The sequence below is a fragment of the Carettochelys insculpta genome, chromosome 7, assembly GCF_033958435.1.
Source record: "Carettochelys insculpta isolate YL-2023 chromosome 7, ASM3395843v1, whole genome shotgun sequence".
Classification (NCBI taxonomy): domain Eukaryota; kingdom Metazoa; phylum Chordata; order Testudines; family Carettochelyidae; genus Carettochelys; species Carettochelys insculpta.
In genome coordinates this window covers 38,563,129-38,582,835 of record NC_134143.1, presented here as the reverse complement: position 1 = coordinate 38,582,835, position 19,707 = coordinate 38,563,129, and the positions used below count along the sequence as shown (strand labels likewise).

Here is a 19,707-nt window from a genome sequence, read left to right as displayed (position 1 = left end):
GGGAGAGGAGGTTTTGGACTGAGGCGGGACGGTGAGCCAGAACTGGAGGCATGCGTGGGTGGTGAACCCGGGCCTGGGGGTGGGGTTGCACTGGGGCCACGTGAGCATGGTGAGCTGGGCTGTTGGGGGTGGGGAGGTGTTGAACCATGGGGGTGGGGAGCTGGAGCTGGCTGTAGGAGTGGTGAGCTGGACTGTGGGGCGTGGGTTTGAACCGGTTGAGGGTGGGGTGAACTGGAGCTGCACGTGGGGTGGGAAGGTTGAGCCAGGGCCGGGGGACGTGGGATTTTGAGTTACATTTAACTTGCATTAATACAAGGTAAGCGCAACTCGAAGTCATGCATTGCGAGGGTTTACTGTACCCTAATCCTCTGCCCCGGTCTGCTCCCAAACACCCTCCAGATCCCACATCTCCTCCATTAATATTGTAGAAATATGTCTGGCCCATTACAACTTTCCAAAATTCATGGAGCGGCTCCCCATGCAAAACTTGTTGCTCACTCTTGGTCTTATAACTCTGGCCATGGCCAGGACCCCACTCTGATAGTCTTACAAATACTGAGCAAAAGAGTCATAATAGAAACACGAGGCAAGAATGAGGAAGAGCTGAGCTTGTACTTTAAGCACTGGACTTGGAGTCAGAAGAGCTGGGTTTGGTTCATAGATTTTTCAGAGAGTTTCTTGGCAAACATAGACAGGTCTGTTGTTTTAATCTGAACTGCATTGTTTCCTCACTTTTCAGAAAGGTATAATACCAGTGACAAAGAAACAATGTAGGGCTTAACCTTATCTCCGTTTGCCAAGTGCTTTGAGAAGAGGCTGTAGAAGCAGTGGCACTGGAACAATTTTTGGGATGGGGATGCTGAGCTACACTCCCCGCACTTTATCCCATCTCTACCCCTTACTGTCACAGGGTAGGGTCACAGCTGGGGGCAGTTGCAGAGCCTTGGGCACAGAGCTGATTGTCAGGGCCTGCAGCGGAGCCCCCATGCCCAGCAGCCCGGACCTGGGTGGCTGTGGAGTGCCCTGGAGGGGATTAAGTACTCTGCACAGGGCACAAAATCGGGGGTGGGTGGGGGTGCCACACTCCTACTCCCTGCACCTGTGTGTAGAAGTGTAAAATACTTTTTAAAAAACAGTTAACCAGAGATGCCAAACAAAACTAATGCGTTTTGTGTCATCAGTGTTGCCAGCTCTCAGATTTATCCTGAGTCATGGGATTTGGCCCCTGTGGTAAGCAATCTGTTCAGATGTGACAAATTCAGGCCATTGCATGATTTTGAGGAAGCAAAATAAGAGAGAAGTTAACACCCCCACTGTGCCTGTAACCTACAGAAAAGTGCACGACATTGCAAGTCTAGATACCACAAGTTCTCGTCCCATCTCTTCTACCGACTGCTGCACCTTTGGTGCATTCCCTACCTTTACTAAAAGCCAAGACCTCATATTGTTGTTTTGGTGGAATATTTATTATTCACCTACTTCCCAAATAGGATAAGTGGGAACTTGCAGAAGATCATCTCAGTCACCTACTCTGGGCAGAGCTGAGAAAAGAATTGGAGTTTCTGATATGAATGAGCCAATCTCATCTCTTTGGCTGTGCAGTATTGCAGAAGGACCATGGCAGATTTTATGTTTAGATAAACATTTGTCACACTTCAGCAGCTTTGACAGAGGTTTATGACTCTACTGCTGCCTTCCAGGTTAAGTGGTAGATTAGATATTTACATCCAGAGATCCCAGAGTCACTCCCTGCAGATGATGCCAATATGGGTGCTGGCACTATTGGCTTATGCCATCTGTAAACTTTGCTCCTTGAACTTGGTAGTGGACCAAAAATTCTTATACAGAGTGTTTCTATACCATTTTACAAGTATTTGTGTAATCCCCTGTGTAGCTGTATTGGGTCATTGGATGTACTGGGCCATACGGAGGATTTCAGAATGCCGTCATTATACAAATTACTCTTATTGCTGAAGTAGAACAAACCTGTGCTGTGGATCTGAAGTTGTGGATTCAAAACCAGCTGATGACTCCTGTGGGTAAGGAAAAATAAGTATGTGTGAAAGGTAGTATTAGGACACAGGAGCTCTTGTTGTAGGTTTATCTAGCTAAACATTGCATTTAAAGTGTTTGTCAAATTTTTTTGCTGATATGCTTTACACTCACATTTATTATTTGCACTTGTTTGTGGGAGCTGTTTCTTTTAAGAATAGGGTGTGGCAGTTTGAGAGTGTGTTTGAAACTGAGAGCAATGCCTGGGGGAGATTAAGCCTGTTTCCAGGGGATCAAAGATGCAATCTGTGCAAGTTCCAGAAGCGTCAGAACTCGATTTAATAAACTTACATTTCCAGAAAATTTAACTCTAGTGGACAGCGGGTGGGGCAGAATAACACAAAGTATTACTAATGCAGGGAATTGTGTACCAAAATTTTAAAAATTCTGCACCAAAAATGAATTACACACTCAATATATTACAATACTGCAAATGTTATTTGTCAATAAATGTGGTTCCAGCATGGCAGTGTGGAATGAAAGCCATACTGAGGTGGGAGATCATTCTGAAGCTGCTACCTGTGCTAGCCCAGGGATTTGGCAGTGAGGCTGCACCCAACCCTGACACACATCCCAGAAACACCCCAGAGCCCTGTTCCTTTGTGCCAGGTGCACCAAATGTGGGTGGGCAGACTGAGTCCAGCAGGATTAAAGTGCAGAGGGACATATGTAGTGGGGTCCAGGAGTGCAGTGGAAGGTTTCTGTGTGGGACAGGTAGCTCAGTGGGAGATGTGGATGTGCACTGTATTAGGGGGTGTTGTCAGGTGCAGGGACAACGGGACTCTGCAGAAGATCTAGGTGAACATGGTTTGGGCTCAGCAGGGGGGATGTGGGTGTGTGGACCTGGGAATGGCCAGGGGCTTATTGGAGGGAGCCCAGGAGCTGGGGGAATGGGATTTATCAGGCTGAGGGATCCCTGGCTTCCTTAATGGTGAAGCTCCAGCTGCTGCTGCTGGGATTCTGCGTGCTGGGCCCCGACTTCTCCCTGCAATTCTCCTTTCCCCTCTTCTTCCCCATCTCTTTCTTCTCCCGCACTGTACTGTGTCCATTCCCTCACTCCCCCATCCCCCCTGTGCCCCGCCTTCTTTCATTCCCACCTCCTCTACTTACCCAGCCTCATTGTGCATGCTCATCATTCCACAGAGAACAGAAAGATTCCCAGCACACAGAAAGGGAGCATGACTGGGAGACAGGAAGTGATATTCTGCTTCAGACAGAATCAGCGGAGCCCAGACTTAGCAGTGGCATATAACCCCATGTCCTTCCTTGCTACGTGCCTCATGTCTAGGGCAAGCAATCCCGCTCCAAAAAAAAAATCAACTGAACAAACATGGACTCACCCAGCCCATGGACTCACCCAGCGTTCCTTCTAATTTTTTCATCCATGGGCAGAATAAATTAAATAAATTTTGTTACGTTTACCAAGGCACATATTTGCACCACCAATAGAAATGCATGCTGTGGGCACTCTGCTAATCAGCTGAATGGCATCTAAATTTCTCCTGGGCAGCTGTCCATGTACTCAGCTAACAGGGAACTGTGGATTCACTCATTTATCCACTGGGCATAGCTTCAGTAATGGCAGGCATGGCAAGGAAGCATGGAGCTTGGGGCAGGGGAGGATTTTCCCCGAGAGGAACTATAGTGCCTTGTATCTGTAAACTGTTAGTTTGAATCTTTTGCTGTTTAATGTGTTTTAAAAACTGTTCCTATCTAGACATTTGGTTGCTATGCATCAGGTCAGTTTCTGTTGAGGCTCCCATGTTAGAGGCTCATGACTAATCACTGTTGTAATCTTTTAAGGGCAGGGATATTCTCTTCTGCGATTGCACAATCCCTAATACAACAGAGCTCAGTAGTTTCTACATCGAGCTCCTGAAGTAAGGGCTGACACTGACAGTATAAATGTGTGATGTTTGGCAACTATGTGATTGTCACCCCCACTTTTTTTTCCCCTCACTAGGAAGAAGAGAATGCAAAAAAAGTGAACCGTTTCCTGGACTGGCCACAACATATTGGTATTTGTGCAAGTGTTTAGAAACTTGTCAACTTGCCAAACTGGTTTTTGCTGCATATCTGGCAGGATGAACAAGCCAAAGAGAGTTTTTTTGTTGTACTGGAACAATAGTGACTGCTGCCTAGTTTAAAGTAAACTTAAGACTGCATGCATTTGTTTGACGAAATGAAAGAAGTGGCATTTTGGTCACCCAAAGAGGTGGCGAATTGGCTGATGGAGAATGCTGTGCCAGAATACTGTGAACCACTGGAATGTTTCACTGGGCAGGATTTGATCAATCTAACGAAGGAGGATTTTAAGAAGCCACCTTTGTCACGTGTGTCTTCTGACAATGGACAGAGGTTGTTGTACATGCTTGAAACTTTAAAAATGGAGCACCACATTGAAGCTCACAAAAATGGGCATGCCAATGGGCACCTCAGCATCAGTACGGAAGTCTCCACAGGTGAAAAAGATTTCAGCACTAATATCAAACTGAATGGCATGCCAAATGGATATAGGAAGGAGATGATAAGGATCCCCATGCCAGAGCCAGAGCGTTCTCAGTATCCTATGGAGTGGGGGAAGACGTGCCTGGCTTTTCTTTATGCACTTCTCTGTTTCATCTTTACCACAGTGACGATCTCAGTCGTCCATGAACGAGTGCCTGCCAAGGAGGTGCAGCCTCCCCTACCAGATGCATTTTTTGACCATTTTAACCGTGTGCAATGGGCCTTTTCTATTTGTGAAATTAATGGCATGATCCTTGTAGGACTCTGGTTAATTCAATGGCTACTCTTAAAATACAAGTAAGTACAATTTTTTTTTACATGATGTTTGCTATACTAATCACTTTTGGAAAAGCTTGTATTTAAAGCATAAAACTGAAGTCCTCATGTTTTTAAGTGTTCCATTTTGGGCATGTGTGACTTTTTTAAAGTCAGTGTTTTCAATTCAGTTTTAAATGTGACCAGTATCTTGTGATTTCCATTCTTCAGGATGGCTGAAAACTCACATCATCAGTCTACTATCCATACTTAATTAAAAAAAATAAAGTCAGTGTCTAAAACAGCCTCAAAATCTAAATAAGTATCCCATAGTGTGTATAGATTTTTGTAGTGTGCATATTTTTGTTAATAAAATACAAGAGACAGCCATTCATAAATACAGTTGTTAGATATTTACAAATATGTAAGATTATCTTCAGTTCAGAGTGAACTCAAGTATTGCCCCAAACTCAAGTCCTGGCCACATACAACCCTTAACTTCTGAATATGGTGATGCTTTTAATTCAGCCTAGGTCACAGGTTGAGTTAATGCAGTTGAATAGTACAACTCCTGGGTTGCTCTCTCAATCCCTCTGACTACTTCAGGTGTTCAGGTTGTCAGAATGCCCACTCACTGGAGTTAGGACAACTGGAATTAACTCATTAGTGCAGATGCATTCTAAACTGATTATACCCCTCTTTAAAAAGTGCCAAAGAAGGTAAACAATGTGGTAACGAGCACACAAAAGCAATAATCCTGTCACATGAATAATTCCAAGATTTCTGTCAGATAGCTGTTTTAAGATGTCTGGGTTTTGTCTTCCGTCAGATGGGGCCAATAACAGCTAACTTAGTCTACCAGTAGATGAACCTGTTGGGTAACTGCTTAATGTCAGATTTATCTCTTATTTAATTTCTTGTCATTGAAGTATTCAAAGCATTGACTTTCACCATTATTGTAAGTTCCGTAGTTCGTCATATTTCTTCTCAAAGAACAAGAATAAGCATATTAGCGATCAAGAAACGAACTATTGAATGTCCAAAAATCAGTCTCGGTAATCAGCATTGGACAGAATTGAAATGCTAATGGCATCAGAGGGTGCTCACAGACTGTGGGCAAAGTGGCATGTTCAAGTGTATTGTTGAAAGGAATGGAATGCTAGATAAATGCCCTTGCCTACAGAAATATCTTTGTGGGCTTGGCAGAAAAGCCTGAGGGGTTAAAATTGAATGACACTTTGATATAATTTGTTTAATAATTAAAGTGGATTCCTAAAATTTCCCCTTCAAAAATCCGTAAGTTGCACTATCACTGTGTCAGTTATACCCGCTGCATTCCACCCACACACACCCCTCAGTTTTCTATCCATCTTGCTGCTTGCACATTCCTTTCTTCTTTTCATATCGTAAAGCAATTCTCTTTTATCTATCTCCACTCTCTTCTAAAGCCAGTGCATTTTTTATGATAATATCCCCCGGTACAGCATACTAGCACCTTTTTTCAGAGCAGGATGGGACCTGGAGGCCCCACTAGCCCTGCGGCAGCTTGGGGCCAGAAGCCAGAGCCCCTGAGTCCCACAGCAGAGCAGGGCTAGGAGCTGGAGCCTCTGCTGGACCCACAGCAGTGTGGGGTGGGAACTGCAGCCCCCACTGGCCCCACAGCAGTGCGGAGGCTAGGAGGCTGCTTTGGGGCTGGGAGCCAGAGCCCCCACAGCTGATGGGGCTGGGAGTCGGAGCCTCCACCACCACTTCAGTAGACCCAGCCATTGGAACCCGGTGGCAGGGCTAGTGAGAGGTGAGGGGCCTCTTTTTTTTTAACCCAAAAGCACTGGCTAGAACAGTTTCATACTATATCCACCTCCCATGGTATCTGAGCCCCCATCCTTAATCTCCTTATTCCCCTTAGTTCACCAGTACTCTCTGCCTTCCCCCACTTCCACAGTTCACATTTTCCCTTTACCCCTTCGTCTTTTCTCCTGACCTTTGGTGCTTAGCTTAATTTTCTGTTGCTCATTTGTTTCTTCTTTCTGGCAAACTGAGCAATTTGTACCCGAGGAAAATGGGTTCATGATTGAAACTCTGTCTTCCCCATCCAGCTGCTCATCACTTCTCTCTTCTTCTCCCCAGTCTCCTTATGCATGTCAGGGGAGAATGACTGAGAAGTGAGAGCATAGGACAAGACATTATTATGGCAGGATATTGGAATTACTGGTTTGTGGCTAGGGCCCCTAGCTCCTGGAACAGTTTTGTGAGTTTGGAATCTCAAATTTCATTTAAAATCCATTGAAAAGATGGAAAGTATGATTCAAATGTAACCAAAGCAGTAATATCTGCTTGTGTTCAGATAGCTTATAACAGTGGCTCTGGGAGGCATGAATTATCTCATACATCTCTAAGAGGCAGAGAAGCTGGCGATGGGATCAGGCACTGCTTGTTCTATAGGCATGCAGTATGTACATATACAATCACACAAAAAGAATGTATGCATCATTTTAGATACATGAACTAGAATAAAGTTTGAAGTTCAGGTCACTGCATCACTGAAAAGAGAGAAGAAATGTTAACGTTCAGAAATAAGCAGTGATTATTAAGGAAATGATTGAGACATTGAGTGTGTCTGCGCTGCAATGAAGGACCCGTGGCATAGCCATGTTCAGAGGTCAGCAACCAAAATACCAAGAAGAGCCTTTTTTCCGAATTTGGTGAAAAAAACTCTAATTGCAGATCTTTACGTTCAGTCACCTGAATGTAGAAGTCCATATGTCCCTGTCCTTCAATTGCTAATACCAGTTCCTCCCAGTCCACTCCTGCAAATGTTGAAAAGTTGAGTGTAGAGGTATGTGCTTCAAGGAGTTTCAACACAAATGACAAAGTTGCCTTTTCCTTTCTAAGTTCCTGAAATCTCTCTGCAAAGGCTTCTTGCATTTTCAGTATTGCATTTTTTGGGTTCGCAATGTTAAGCTCGCACTTCATTGCCTCTTTGAATTGCTTCATCGATGGGAAGTGAACCAGTGACCCTGCCTCAATGTCTCCTGCAAACAAGGTTAGTTTTTGCTCATGATAGCACCTCTTAAAGCAAGAGAGCTCTGTTTCCCTTTCCCTCTAGCTTTCTGTTAAGGCCATTTAAATGTGAGGTGATGTGAAGTGAAATTTCTGTAGCCACATAAGATCTATCAGAATATTCACAGCCCTTTTCCTGCATGAGCACCTTCATATCTTCCAGACTGGCTGCAAAACACACAAGTACATTTCCCCTAGAAAGCCACCGTACCTTGTTGTATTGTAGAAGGTTAGAATATTGACAGTAGACCTCTTCAAGAAGTGCACAGAACTGCCAGTGATTCAAGCCTTTTGTCATTATTTTGTTGATGACCTGCATTTCCAGGGTTGTCACTTCTGTGATCTTGTTGGAAATATTTGTGTACAGAGTACTTCTTGATGAATTATGCAGTGAAATATCACATCACATCATGATCCAGCATTTTCTGCAATGGAGAAACAAACTCCTGATGCACTCCTTTAATATTTGCGGTCCCATCAGTCATGACTCAGATGATGTGCCTGGTATTTTTCTTTCATTTTTAGGCAGTTGATGACAGCTGAAAAAATATCTTTTCCCCCTGTTTGGCCTTGTTTGGCAGCTTACTCAGCTCCTCTTGGGGTCTTCCAGAATTCACATACCTGGAGAGAAGGGCAGCTTATATGTCATCAACATCACTTGACTCATTACAAGCGAGAGAGAAACCCGGAGCTGTATTAGTGTCCTTAATCTGCTGGCTGGTGATATCTGTAACCATTTTAAGACTTCTGTCCCTCACCATTTGTGTGGACAATGGCAGAGCTCTAATTTTCTGAACAATTTAATTTTTGTTTTTCAAATCACTATATTGCTATGCTGATACTTGGATAAAGCACTGTTACATATTCACCATCTGTGAATAACTCACCCCATTTGACGATCTCTTGAGTTGCCACAAAACTAGCCACAGTTATGTGACTGGGTGATTTTACCCATTTAGTCAACATTCTCTTACTTTGCTCAGCTTTGTGCAGCAGTGCCTCCATGGCTTTTTTTTTTTTTTTTTTTTGGTTCTTTTTTTGTTTTGTTTCTGGCGTCTCCAGCTGGGTACTGTTCAGCAAAAGTAGTGGTGTGGTTTGTTGCATTTTTTGTTGTTGGTGAATTTCTCATTGCAAATGAAACATAAAGGGAGCCTAGCTGAACTCAATATAAATGTGAAGGATTGGGTCCATTTAGTTTGAAATTCTCTGTTTTCATCTTTGATTTTCCTCTTTAAGAAGCCATTGCAACACCACTTTAATTATGCCAATTTTACTTCTTGTTTAATTTCAGTTTCGTTTCTTAAAAAGTGTGATGCACTTCACAGCAGGAACGCTGCAAGCTTCCTTTCCAAATCAAGACTTTAATAGCAACATGATCAAAACATAGATACATTATCAACTCCTCCTTTAATATGCGCAGTGCACTGTGGGATATGCCCAACATTTTGAGATCACATTGTTTACTATTTAGAGATGAATTGTTCGTTGTTGGGCTTTTAGTTGTTCACTGTCTATCAAAAATAATTAGGAGGGTAGTTTTTTTTCTTTGCAATTATAGCATCGAGTGCCACAAAGAAGTCCTTAAAGAGCCACATGTAGCACCAGAGCCATAGGGTGTGAACACTGACCATGCTGGTCTACGTCAGCTGACTTGATATCATAGAGCTCTGTTACAAGACTATAAAATAGCAATATAGCTATTTGGGGTCTCAGAGCCCAGGCTCTATCATGTAACTGAATGTCTACTCTGCAATAAAAATCCCAAAGCCTGCGCCCCACAAACCAGTGTCAAATGATTCAGGCACTGAGACTCAGCACTGCAGGTTTTTATTACACCAAGAAGGTTGCATGTGAAACAAGCTGAAAATTAAGTCTGTTCAGGTAAGAGGAGATGAGCAAGCAGACACTTGATGTGAATATTTAATAATGAATGGAGATGTAGATTATTCTCATAATATATGAATAAGGAGACAGCCAATGAAATTGAAAGGCAATACATTCAAAACAAGTGTGAAATATTTTAATTAGGGCTGTCAATAAATGCAAATTAAAGCCTGCAGTTAACACAGGGCAGAATCAAAAAAAATTAACACATTAATCACAGATTTGGGAGACCAGCGTGATGAGCTGCTTCAGAGACGCTCTCTGAAGAGGCACAGTAATGCAAACCGCCACCAGAGGGCGTATGGAAAAATGTGCCAGCTGCAGTGGAGAAGAAACAAGGAGAGATCCTAACACCTATCTTTCTTCGCTTCAGGTGACCATATGTATTTTTTTAAATAAAACAGCCTCTGTGGGGCTTGCCTGGCTCACCCAGGTCACCCTCTCTTTGCTTCTAACCCTCCCACCACATCTGATTCTGGGCTGAATCCGCTTCCTGAACTCTGCACTGCCCACCCCTTAGCCCTGTGCCAACTGCAGCAGGGGCTTAACCCTCCCAAACTCTGCACTACCTCCTGGCAGATTCTGTTCTCCAGCTCTGTGCTGCCCACATCCGGGACCGACATAAAGGTCTCTTTTGAATTGCACACTAATCTATTGATTAAATAGAAGAATTTATTAAATTATTCCAGAAATATCTAAATAGACAGTATTCCTGTTATTGATTAACTGCTGATTAATGATGATTAATACTTTTAATCAAGAGATTAATCACAATTGTTTTTTTAATCAGTTGGCAGCCCTAATTTTAATACATAGTGAATATTTGCATGTGGAATTTATTGCTCCAAGATAAATTCAGAAAAAGCATTACACGTTTGTATATAAAATCCGAACATCTGCAGTTACCCTCAAAAGGTTAAAAAAAAAAATTCAATGAACTTCAGGCTCCAGAGCGTAAGACAACCACTGATATGGTGAAGAAGCTATGTGTGGGCAGATTATTCCATAGTTATCCATTGCAGAGTTTCTTGAAGCTTCCTCTGAAACGTCAGGGCACTGACAGAGACAGGAAAACAGACTTGATGGGACTTTCCTGTGTTCCTTTTAGGAGTGCAGTTGCAAGAAAGTTTACATGTATTAAGCTGAGAAATTCCAATTTAAAGAAACACTGTCAAATTTGAATTTTTATATAATTTAAAATCAAATTTCTGATTGAATACCCTTGGAGTAGGAAGACCTTTTTCTATAAAAACACTTTTTTCCATTTTTTCTGAAGGTGTATGTAAAGATCTTTCCAACCCTAGGGAATTGGGTGATCATGAAAACAACCTCAAGATGTTCTGAAGCATTATTATATATGTGGCACAGAACAAAATATGGGTGCTTGGAAAATTAAGTGCAATAACATTTTACTCGGCCACTAGGATGGGAAGGACTTTCTCCATGCATTCCTCTGTTTTGGTATCATGATTTCTGCTGTCAGTGATGTCATTTGTGTGAATAGTGAGTTGTTTGGGAGGTCTTAACACAATTTTTTCTCACTTTTTGAAGCAACGCACAGTTTTAAGGAGCACTGTCATCCAAAGGGCTCTTTTGCTATCTTCTTCAAGAAAATTAATTAGAGCTGTTAATTAGCAGAACATAATTAACTTCTTTGCAGGAGGATCAATTGTTTTTTGAAACATTTTCCAAAATGTTGTTAATTCCTTCATATGGTGCTGAATTTCCAAGAAGCTTATGCAATCTGTGCACGAGTACCTGCTTCTTCATACATGCAGACTACATTTATGTACACTCTGTCCACACTACAAAAATAACTTCGAAGTTGCCTACTTCAAAGTCTACACACACCCTACTGTGAAGTTCAACTTCGAAGTAGGATGCTACTCCATTCCTGGGAATGAAGTAAGGACTTCAGAGTTGGGCTACCTACTTCGAAGTTAACTTTGAAGTAAGGGAAAATGTGTGTAGACTCTCTGCTGGCTATTTTGAAGTAGTGCCTAAGTTCAAAATTAACTTTGAAGTTAGTTCCTCATGTAGATGTACCCTGTACATTGAACAGAATAAAATATGCTCAGGAATTACTCTCTGAGAGAGAGGTGTTCTGTAGACTTGTGTAGGTTTTTATGTATTTACAAAAGACACTGTCATGAGTAGGTGTCAGTTCTGCCTTAGAGTGGCTCCATAGAGTCATTGTTTTATTTTTATGTCTCAGAGTGATTGTGCTAGTCTCATTGGGGTTTGTTTTTTGAAAGGCCGGGGAGAATGAGCTCTGGTACAAAATGTGGGCATAAATCTTCATGATTATCAGTTGTCCCAAAGTCCCTGTCAGCTAGCTAGCCAAAGAAGCAGAGAGAACTTTACACCTGAGACCTTCTAAGCTTCCACATCACCTCTGGTGTCCAAGAACAATGTTCTGATTGTCACCTGTGACTTACAGGTCAAAAGTTTCTTCACTCCCAGAAGATGAAAGGCTGCATTTCTCTTGTGCTGCCTCCCTAAATTTTGATTTGTTTCCGTGTATATTTGTGGTGACTCACAAGTCAAACTATGTCTTGCTCTTTCCAGTCATCGCCTCAGATGCTGATCTATCAAGTAACTATATTTGATCTGTTGCCACGCTGTTTGTAGTTTAAATCTATCCGGTATTCCCTCTGAATAAGTATGGAACATGGACATGAAAACTGAAAATGGGTGATGAGGTGTAAGTAGATGCTATTATTTGATAGTTGTTCACAGGTACATCTAGGATGAAAATGAAGATGAAACACATCTTTGTCCCTGATTTGAAAAGCATTATATTGGATGGATGGACTCTTTTTCTTTGAAGATCAGAGGAGAAAAAAAATGAGTTTAAAAGAAGTGGTGTTGCTTATGTTTTTAAACTTAAAAAAACAAACAGAAACACTTTTTATTTGGGGTCTTTGTTTTTTGTTTTGTTTTGGTCATGTTGTTTTCCAAGCAGACTTTTAAAACATTATGCCATTTCAGACTCTGGTATACTTGCATCATTCTGTGTGGAATTTGGGGCATGTTACAGAGTTCTGTTCTGTGGCAACAACAAATATAGAAAAATTATTTACCTTTTCCCATAATACAAGAACTAGGGGACACCAAATGAAATTGATGGGTAGTAGGTTCAAAACTAATAAAAGGAAATTTTTCTTCACACAGCGCACAGTCAACCTGTGGAACTCCTTGCCCGAGGAGGCTGTGAAGGCCAGGACTCTATTAGGGTTTAAAAAAGAGCTTGATAAATTTTTGCAGGTTAGGTCCATAAATGGCTATTAGCCAGGGATAAAGTATGGTGCCCTAGCCTTCAGAACAAGGGCAGGAGATAGATGGCAGGAGATAAATCACTTGATCATTGTCTTCTGTTCTCCTTCTCTGGGGCACCTGGCACTGGCCACCGTCGGCAGATGGGATGCTGGGCTCGATGGACCTTTGGTCTGACCCAGTATGGCCATTCTTATGTTCTTATGTTCTTATTGTCTGTTACCTTTATAGCTGTTAATAATTAAAAGAAGTTACTTCTGACAGTTTGCCTGAGAATAATTCCTGACCTTTTGAGATGACAAAGTAACCACGGAGACAAAAAAAAAAGCATTCATAGACATAATTATTCCCCTGGATAATGAAGATAACTGGGAAGCCTCTGATACATTGACATAGATTGTGTGTTAATATATCAGATGACATATTGATCTGTTGCTTTAATATTATCTCTGTTTTTGTACAGGCAAGATAAGGCACTGATGTTCAGGGTGCAGTTCAGAAAAGCAACCTAAGCATGTTTGTAAATGCTTTGCTGAATCAAGAGCCTTGCTGAAAGCTATTTAGTGAGTTGATGCCAGAAAATGTGTTAGGGTCCAAGTTTCCTGCCGACTTCTCTAAACAATAGACAGTAATGCTTCCCCCATGAATCAGTTATTCTTCTTCAAGTACACTGTGTGCTGCAATATGTGCATGCAGACTGTGTGCATGGCCATCAGAAGACTTTTCCCTTAGTCTATACTTGTCAGGTCAGCTGGGGCATCTGATATGGTGGCACCTTTCAACACTGCATGTATACCCCTGCTGACTGACCCCCACTCAGTTCCTTCTGACCACCAGCGATGGTCATTCGGGCTTCTGACTTTTGCTACACAGTTGTTAGCATAGGCTTAGAGGCTTTGTTAGGTTTTCAGTTTTAAAGATGTGTCTGGGGATGATGCACCAGCTTATACACCAGATCCTTTTCTTTATTAACATTCATGGTCTCAAATTACCTTGGATTGCTGGGTCTTGGGCATGGTAAAAGAGAGATATTCTATCCAGTTCTCTGCCTTCCCTTTCTCCTAGCCCTGTTTCTCTTCAGGGACCCTTACCTCTCACAAGCACCTCTTCATTCAGGAGGTTCACTTGCAGCGTGCTGTGGGGATGACAGAGGACAGCGTTCCTCAGGAATTTCAGGACAAGAGATCTTACTCCCAGTGTTTTCCTATTCCCAAGGCTAAAGAAGGTCTGTGCCCTATCTTAGATCTCAGGAATTTCAATGCATTTATAAGGAATCTATGGATCCACATGGTCTCCCTGGCCTCTGTTATACCCTCCTTGGAGCGGTGGGCTGGTACTCCATCCTCAAACTTAAAGATGTATATTTTCCAATGTCCATCATTTTCTCTCACCGCCGTTTTCTCCAGTTTGTGGTGGTGGGTAACTACTATCAATTCATGGCGCTTCCCTTCATCCTTGCCACAGTTCCAAGTGCATGGCAGTGGTGGAACTGTGCAGGAAACTAGGTTCCGGTGTTCCCCTACCTGGACAGCTGGCTCGTACAGAGCTGGCGAAAGCCACATTCACCAAACTGGTGCTGATTCTTACTATACCCAAATCCACCCTCATGCTGAGGCAGAGTCAAGTTAATTGGGACCCTAATTGATTCTACTCAGGTGGCAGCCTCTTTGCCTAAGGCTTGGTTTCACTCCATGGTAGGCTTCATCGCCGAGCTGTGGCACTGCCCGACCATGGCTGCATGGAACTGCATGAGGCTTTTAAGTAACATCCTCCTGCACATATGTGCTGTACGATACCTTCCCCTGCTTTCACTCATTCCAGGCATGGCTAGCATTGATGTTGAGACCCTCCTAAGATGTACTCAATTGGTTGGTCACATCATCAGCAGCCCTGCAATCCCTCAATGGTTGGCTACAGCAGTATGTGGTGCATAGGGGTTCTCTTCAACAGGTCGCAACCGGGGTCACTCTGGTAATGGATGCCTTGAACTTGGTTGGGGAGTATGCCTGAATGACCTCCACATGCAGGGTCTGTGGTTGTGCCACAGCTCTCACTGCATGTCAGTGTCTGGGAACTCAGGGTGGTTCACCTTGCTTGCTTGGTATTCTAGCCCCTGTTGATGGACAAACGTGTTTTGGTCCTCACTGACGATACCACAGCAAAATTTTTTATCAGCTGACAGGCTCGTGCTTGCTCCACCCCACTGTGTCAGAAAGTCATTTGTCTATCAGACCTGTGCTTTCACCATGGCATCCAGCTTCAGGCATCATCTCGACTGGGCACGCAGAACCATCTTGCAGACTGCCTCAGTCGGTCTTTCCAGTCCCATGAGTGACCCACCAGGCACATGTTGCCCTAACTGTCTTCTGCAAATGGGTTCATCCCCAGGTGGACCCATTTGTGATCTGCCTCAGCAGGAAATGCACCCAGTTCTGCTCCTTCCTCTGTTGAGGATCCAAAGGCATGCTTCAGGAGGAGTGTGAAGAAGATCCCAAACAATGTCGGAGCAAGGGCGCATCCTTGTTTGACGCCACTCCTGATGCTGAAGGCATCCGATAATGTGCCATCATATTGGATGGTTCCTCTCGTGTCTTCGTGGAAATACTGGATCATCTTGAGTAGCCGTGGTGGACAGCCTATCTTTGTGGAGCAATTTAAACAGTCCATCCCTACTGACCAAGTCAAAAGCCTTGGTCAGGTTGACGAAGGCGACATAGAGTGACTTCCTCTGCTCCCTGTATTTCTCCTGCAGCTGCCTCAGTGAGAAGGTCATGTCAATGGTAGATCTCTCGGCGCAGAATCTGCACTGGGATTCAGGATACACCCTCTCAGCGAGCTTCTGGAGTCTGCTGAGGATGACACGAGCGAACAATTTACCAGTGATACTTAGGAGGGAGATTCCACAGTAATGGTTGCAGTCACTTCTGTCTCCTTTGTTCTTGTACAAGGTTACAATGTTGGCGTCCCGCATGTCCTATGGAACCTCACCCTCTCTCCAGCACAGGCACAGCAGCTCATGTAGGGGTTCCAGGAGTGTGTCCAAGGCACACTTGATTACCTCTGATGGTATACCATCCTGGCCTGGGGCCTTTCCTACTGCAGTGCTGTCAATAGCTTTCTTCAATTCAACCACAGTTGGTTCCTGGTCCAGCTCATCCATGACTGACCGGAGCTCGACGGTGTTGAGGGCTGTATCAACCACAGTGTTCTCGCATGAGTACGGCTCAGAGTAGTGCTCGGCCCATCGCTCCATCTATTTGGCTTTGTCAGTGATGACTTCACCAGAGTTGGATTTCAGAGGTGCCATCTTGTTCTGGATGGGTCCCATTGTCTTCTTTATGCCCTTATACATTCCCCTGAGATTACCAGAGTCAGCACAGGTCTGGATGCTGCTGCATAGCTTAAGCCAGTAGTTGTTGGCAAAGTGCCTGGCTGTCTGCTGTACTATTTTCCTGGCTATTCTGAGTGCTTGCTGGGTACTCTCTCTCAGTGAGCATTTATACTCCAGAAGTGCAGCGTGCTTCTTTTCAATGACTGAAATCATCTCATCAGTTAACTTCGAACCAGTCGTTCGTGTTTCCAGCTGTTTTTCCGAACACTGACAAGGCTGTATAGTAGATTGTGTCCCTCAGATCCTGCCATCTGGATGTCGCATCAGCACCCCTAGAGCTGCTGCGCAGATTCTCCTCAAGGGTCTCTGTGAACATTTTGGCTTTTTCTGAGTTTGTCTTTCTGACATCAATGCGGGGCCTTCCAGTTGGTTTAGAATGGTGCAACTTCTTGAGTCTCAGCTTGAGCTTGGAGCAGACTAGTGAATGATCTGTTTTGCAGTTGGCACTATGGTAGCTGCGTGTCAAGAGGACATTTTTGAGGTCGCATCTGGTGATGACCAAGTCTAATTGGTGTCAGTGTTTCGAGCATGGGTGTCTCCATGACACTCTGTGCTGTGGCTTGGTTTGGAAAAATGTGTTTGTGATGCACAGATTGTGGTACGTGCAAAGTTCGAGTAGATGCTGTCCATTGTCATTCATTTTTCCCACACCGAAGTGACCTAGGCAAGAGGGCCATGGGTCACGATCGGCTCCAACTCTTGCATTGAAGTCACCCAAAAGGTACCGTTGTTCACAAGCAGGTATTTGCACTATGGCAGCACTGAGTTTGTCATAGAACTTGTCCTTTGCTTCTGGTGTGGCATTCAGGGTTGGAGCATAAGTGCTGACCAGGTGGACGGGACCGGCGCAGATTTGAAGTTTGACCTGAAGGAGTCTTTCTGATCCGCCCGTGACTCGTTCCACCATTTGCAGAAGGGTGTTTCTGATGGCAAAGCCGACACCGTGCTCTCTGGGTTCCTTTTGGGCTTTGCCCTGCCAGAAAAAGGTGTAGTCCTTTTCCTTCAGGGATCCCGAAGCTGTGAGTCACGTTTCCTGCAAAGTGGCGATGTCAACTTGGAGCCTCTTCAGTTCCTCATTGATGACAGCAGTCTTTCAGGTGTCGGTGATGTCCTGAAGATCTTCAATCAAACCGGTCAACATGGTCCGTACATTCCAACAAGCAAGCTTGAAACTTTGATGATTTCCTTTTCTTAATTTTCTTGTTGGTTTGTCTGTTGCTCATTTCAGTCACCTGTCAGGTTTGGGAACCTTAAGCCTCATGCACCCAGTGAAGCAAGTGAACTGTGGCGAGGCAGTACCCTACTGGCTGGGGGCTGCCCAACTTAAGGCGGTCAGTGGTTGTCCAATGAGATGCGATGATCTCTCCCACCGTCGGAAGCAACCCCTGGCACTCGTTCTCTACGCCAATCGAGCAAGAGCTTATAACCAGTATCTCTTGCCTCCCGTGTTGGTTCAACGCTGTTAAGCAATGCTGGAGTACCTCTCCAGGTGTGAGCCTGGGCAATTTTTATGGAGACCCTGGGCTGCCCAGACACCAGGCCCTCCCCCTCAGCTTTACTGATATAGGCCAAAGGAAGGGATAACCTCTATGTTTGGTACTAGCTCAGCTGCAGGAGTTGCCAGGACAGTGCCAGAAGTTGACACAGAACCGCCTTAGGACTCCCCTCCGCATTTTCTGTCAGGGTTTACTCCCTTGGCCTTACTCCTTCCCAGGATACCCCACAAGGCAGTGCGGCGTCTTCCTCCGCCTTCACAGGAGTTGTCGATTTGCAGCACCACACCTCCTGGTCTGCCGTTGAGCCTGTGCATTAGAAGGGAGAAGGAACAAGTCCCTCCGTTAGGTCGGTATGTGAGACAGACCAGACCCCCTTCACCGTGTTTTGCCTGTGAGCTGACGCAGTTGCCCGGGGAACGGCGTCACTGTAATGCACAACAGCTGCTAGTAGCCAACAGTAAGAGTTGAGTCTTACACATATATTGTAAGTTAACAGCCATTTGTTAACTAGTGAACGTAAAACAATCATCTTAGTCTCTCTCCTCAGGTGTACTGTAGTGCTATAAATAGTTGCAGTTGCTAGGATTTGCAGCCCCAGAAAAACAGTGGCATTGAACTTTACTTCCCATTGCCTTTTACAGACTGTGTCTTTACTGCAGAGTCTCCTTAGCCAGTTTGTATAAATAAAACTAAAATCAAAGAACTATATATAGTGAAATTAAATGGATGTTCAGCTTTGAGTAGAACATTTTTGCTCATTAGTGACATTGATCTCTGTAATGGAATAAAGCCCTTATCCCAGCTTGTAATGCTTATGTCCATGGAGCTATAGTCTGATTGCACAACCCTAAGCCTTCTCTGGTGTATTCCTGTTAGCAAAAATATTTATTGTTTTAAGAGGAAATAATCATTCTTTGTCTGGAACGTAAGTGTGCACACAACGTTTTGTTTTCAATCTTTCTCACAAAGCAGCACGTTTAAAATTCTTTTGTAGTATTTATCTGACCTTGTTAAGTCATGCTGTAGTGCGATCAATAGTACTGCAACTAATTGACTCTCCCAAAAGCCATTAAAAATCAAATTTTCATCATTTTTTCAGTTTCGGGAGACTTCAGTTTGCTGCTGGTTGTTTTGAAATGTTACTGGTTAAAAGCATTAGATGTATTTCTTGATCAAGTGCTTTCTAAAAAGTGACTTTTGAAAGCAGTCACAAATAAATGCTGTAGGAGCCACTGGCGAAGTACTTAGTTCAGTGATGGGCAACTGCAAATGCGGAGTGGCCACGTGTGTGGCCCTCCTTCACCTCAGTGGGCTACAACAGCCCGCGGCTCGCTAGGGTCCAATTCACAGCTGCCTCCCACACCACCACCACCATGTGCTCCTCCCCCCTCATACACTGGGTCACTGGAGCCCTGCACATCCCTGCTCCTTCCCCTCCCAGAGCTGGAACATCCATGAACAGCTGATTCACAGCATTCCAATTTTGGGAGGTAGTGGGAAAAGCGGGAAGGGAGTGCAAATCAGGAGATTCATGCATTCTGAAAGTGCGGAGAGGAAGGGGAAGGACCAAGGAAGCACATGGCTCCAGTATGAGAGAGGAAGGTCGGGGGAAGAGGGATGGCTGTAGGGTCTGCAGGCTGAGGTGGAGCTACAGTGCATGTGTACCATGGTAGCTCACCACTGCTGGCGTAGTTGTTACTTTAATAGGTATGGTTCTGGGGGAGGGAGCAGCAAGAGTGGGAAGAGAGAACTTCTGAATATATTTACTGTACAGTTTTCTTGCAG

The 19,707-nt window shown here is 44.0% G+C and overlaps 1 protein-coding gene across 12 annotated transcripts in view; it reads left to right on the top strand.

The window, feature by feature from the left end:
* Window positions 1-19,707, top strand: part of SGMS1 (sphingomyelin synthase 1) — a 189,548-nt gene that overhangs the window by 149,364 nt on the left and 20,477 nt on the right. For 10 of the 12 annotated variants that reach the window (XM_075000336.1, XM_075000332.1, XM_075000329.1 and 7 more), the window contains one exon: window positions 4,016-4,857. In XM_075000336.1, the coding sequence (XP_074856437.1) occupies window positions 4,217-4,857 (641 nt within the window). In that variant the 5' untranslated portion in view covers window positions 4,016-4,216. Of the gene's footprint in view, window positions 1-1,915; window positions 2,040-4,015; window positions 4,858-19,707 lie in introns of those variants that run through there. The other 2 variants (XM_075000339.1, XM_075000338.1) reach the window with 2 other exon arrangements.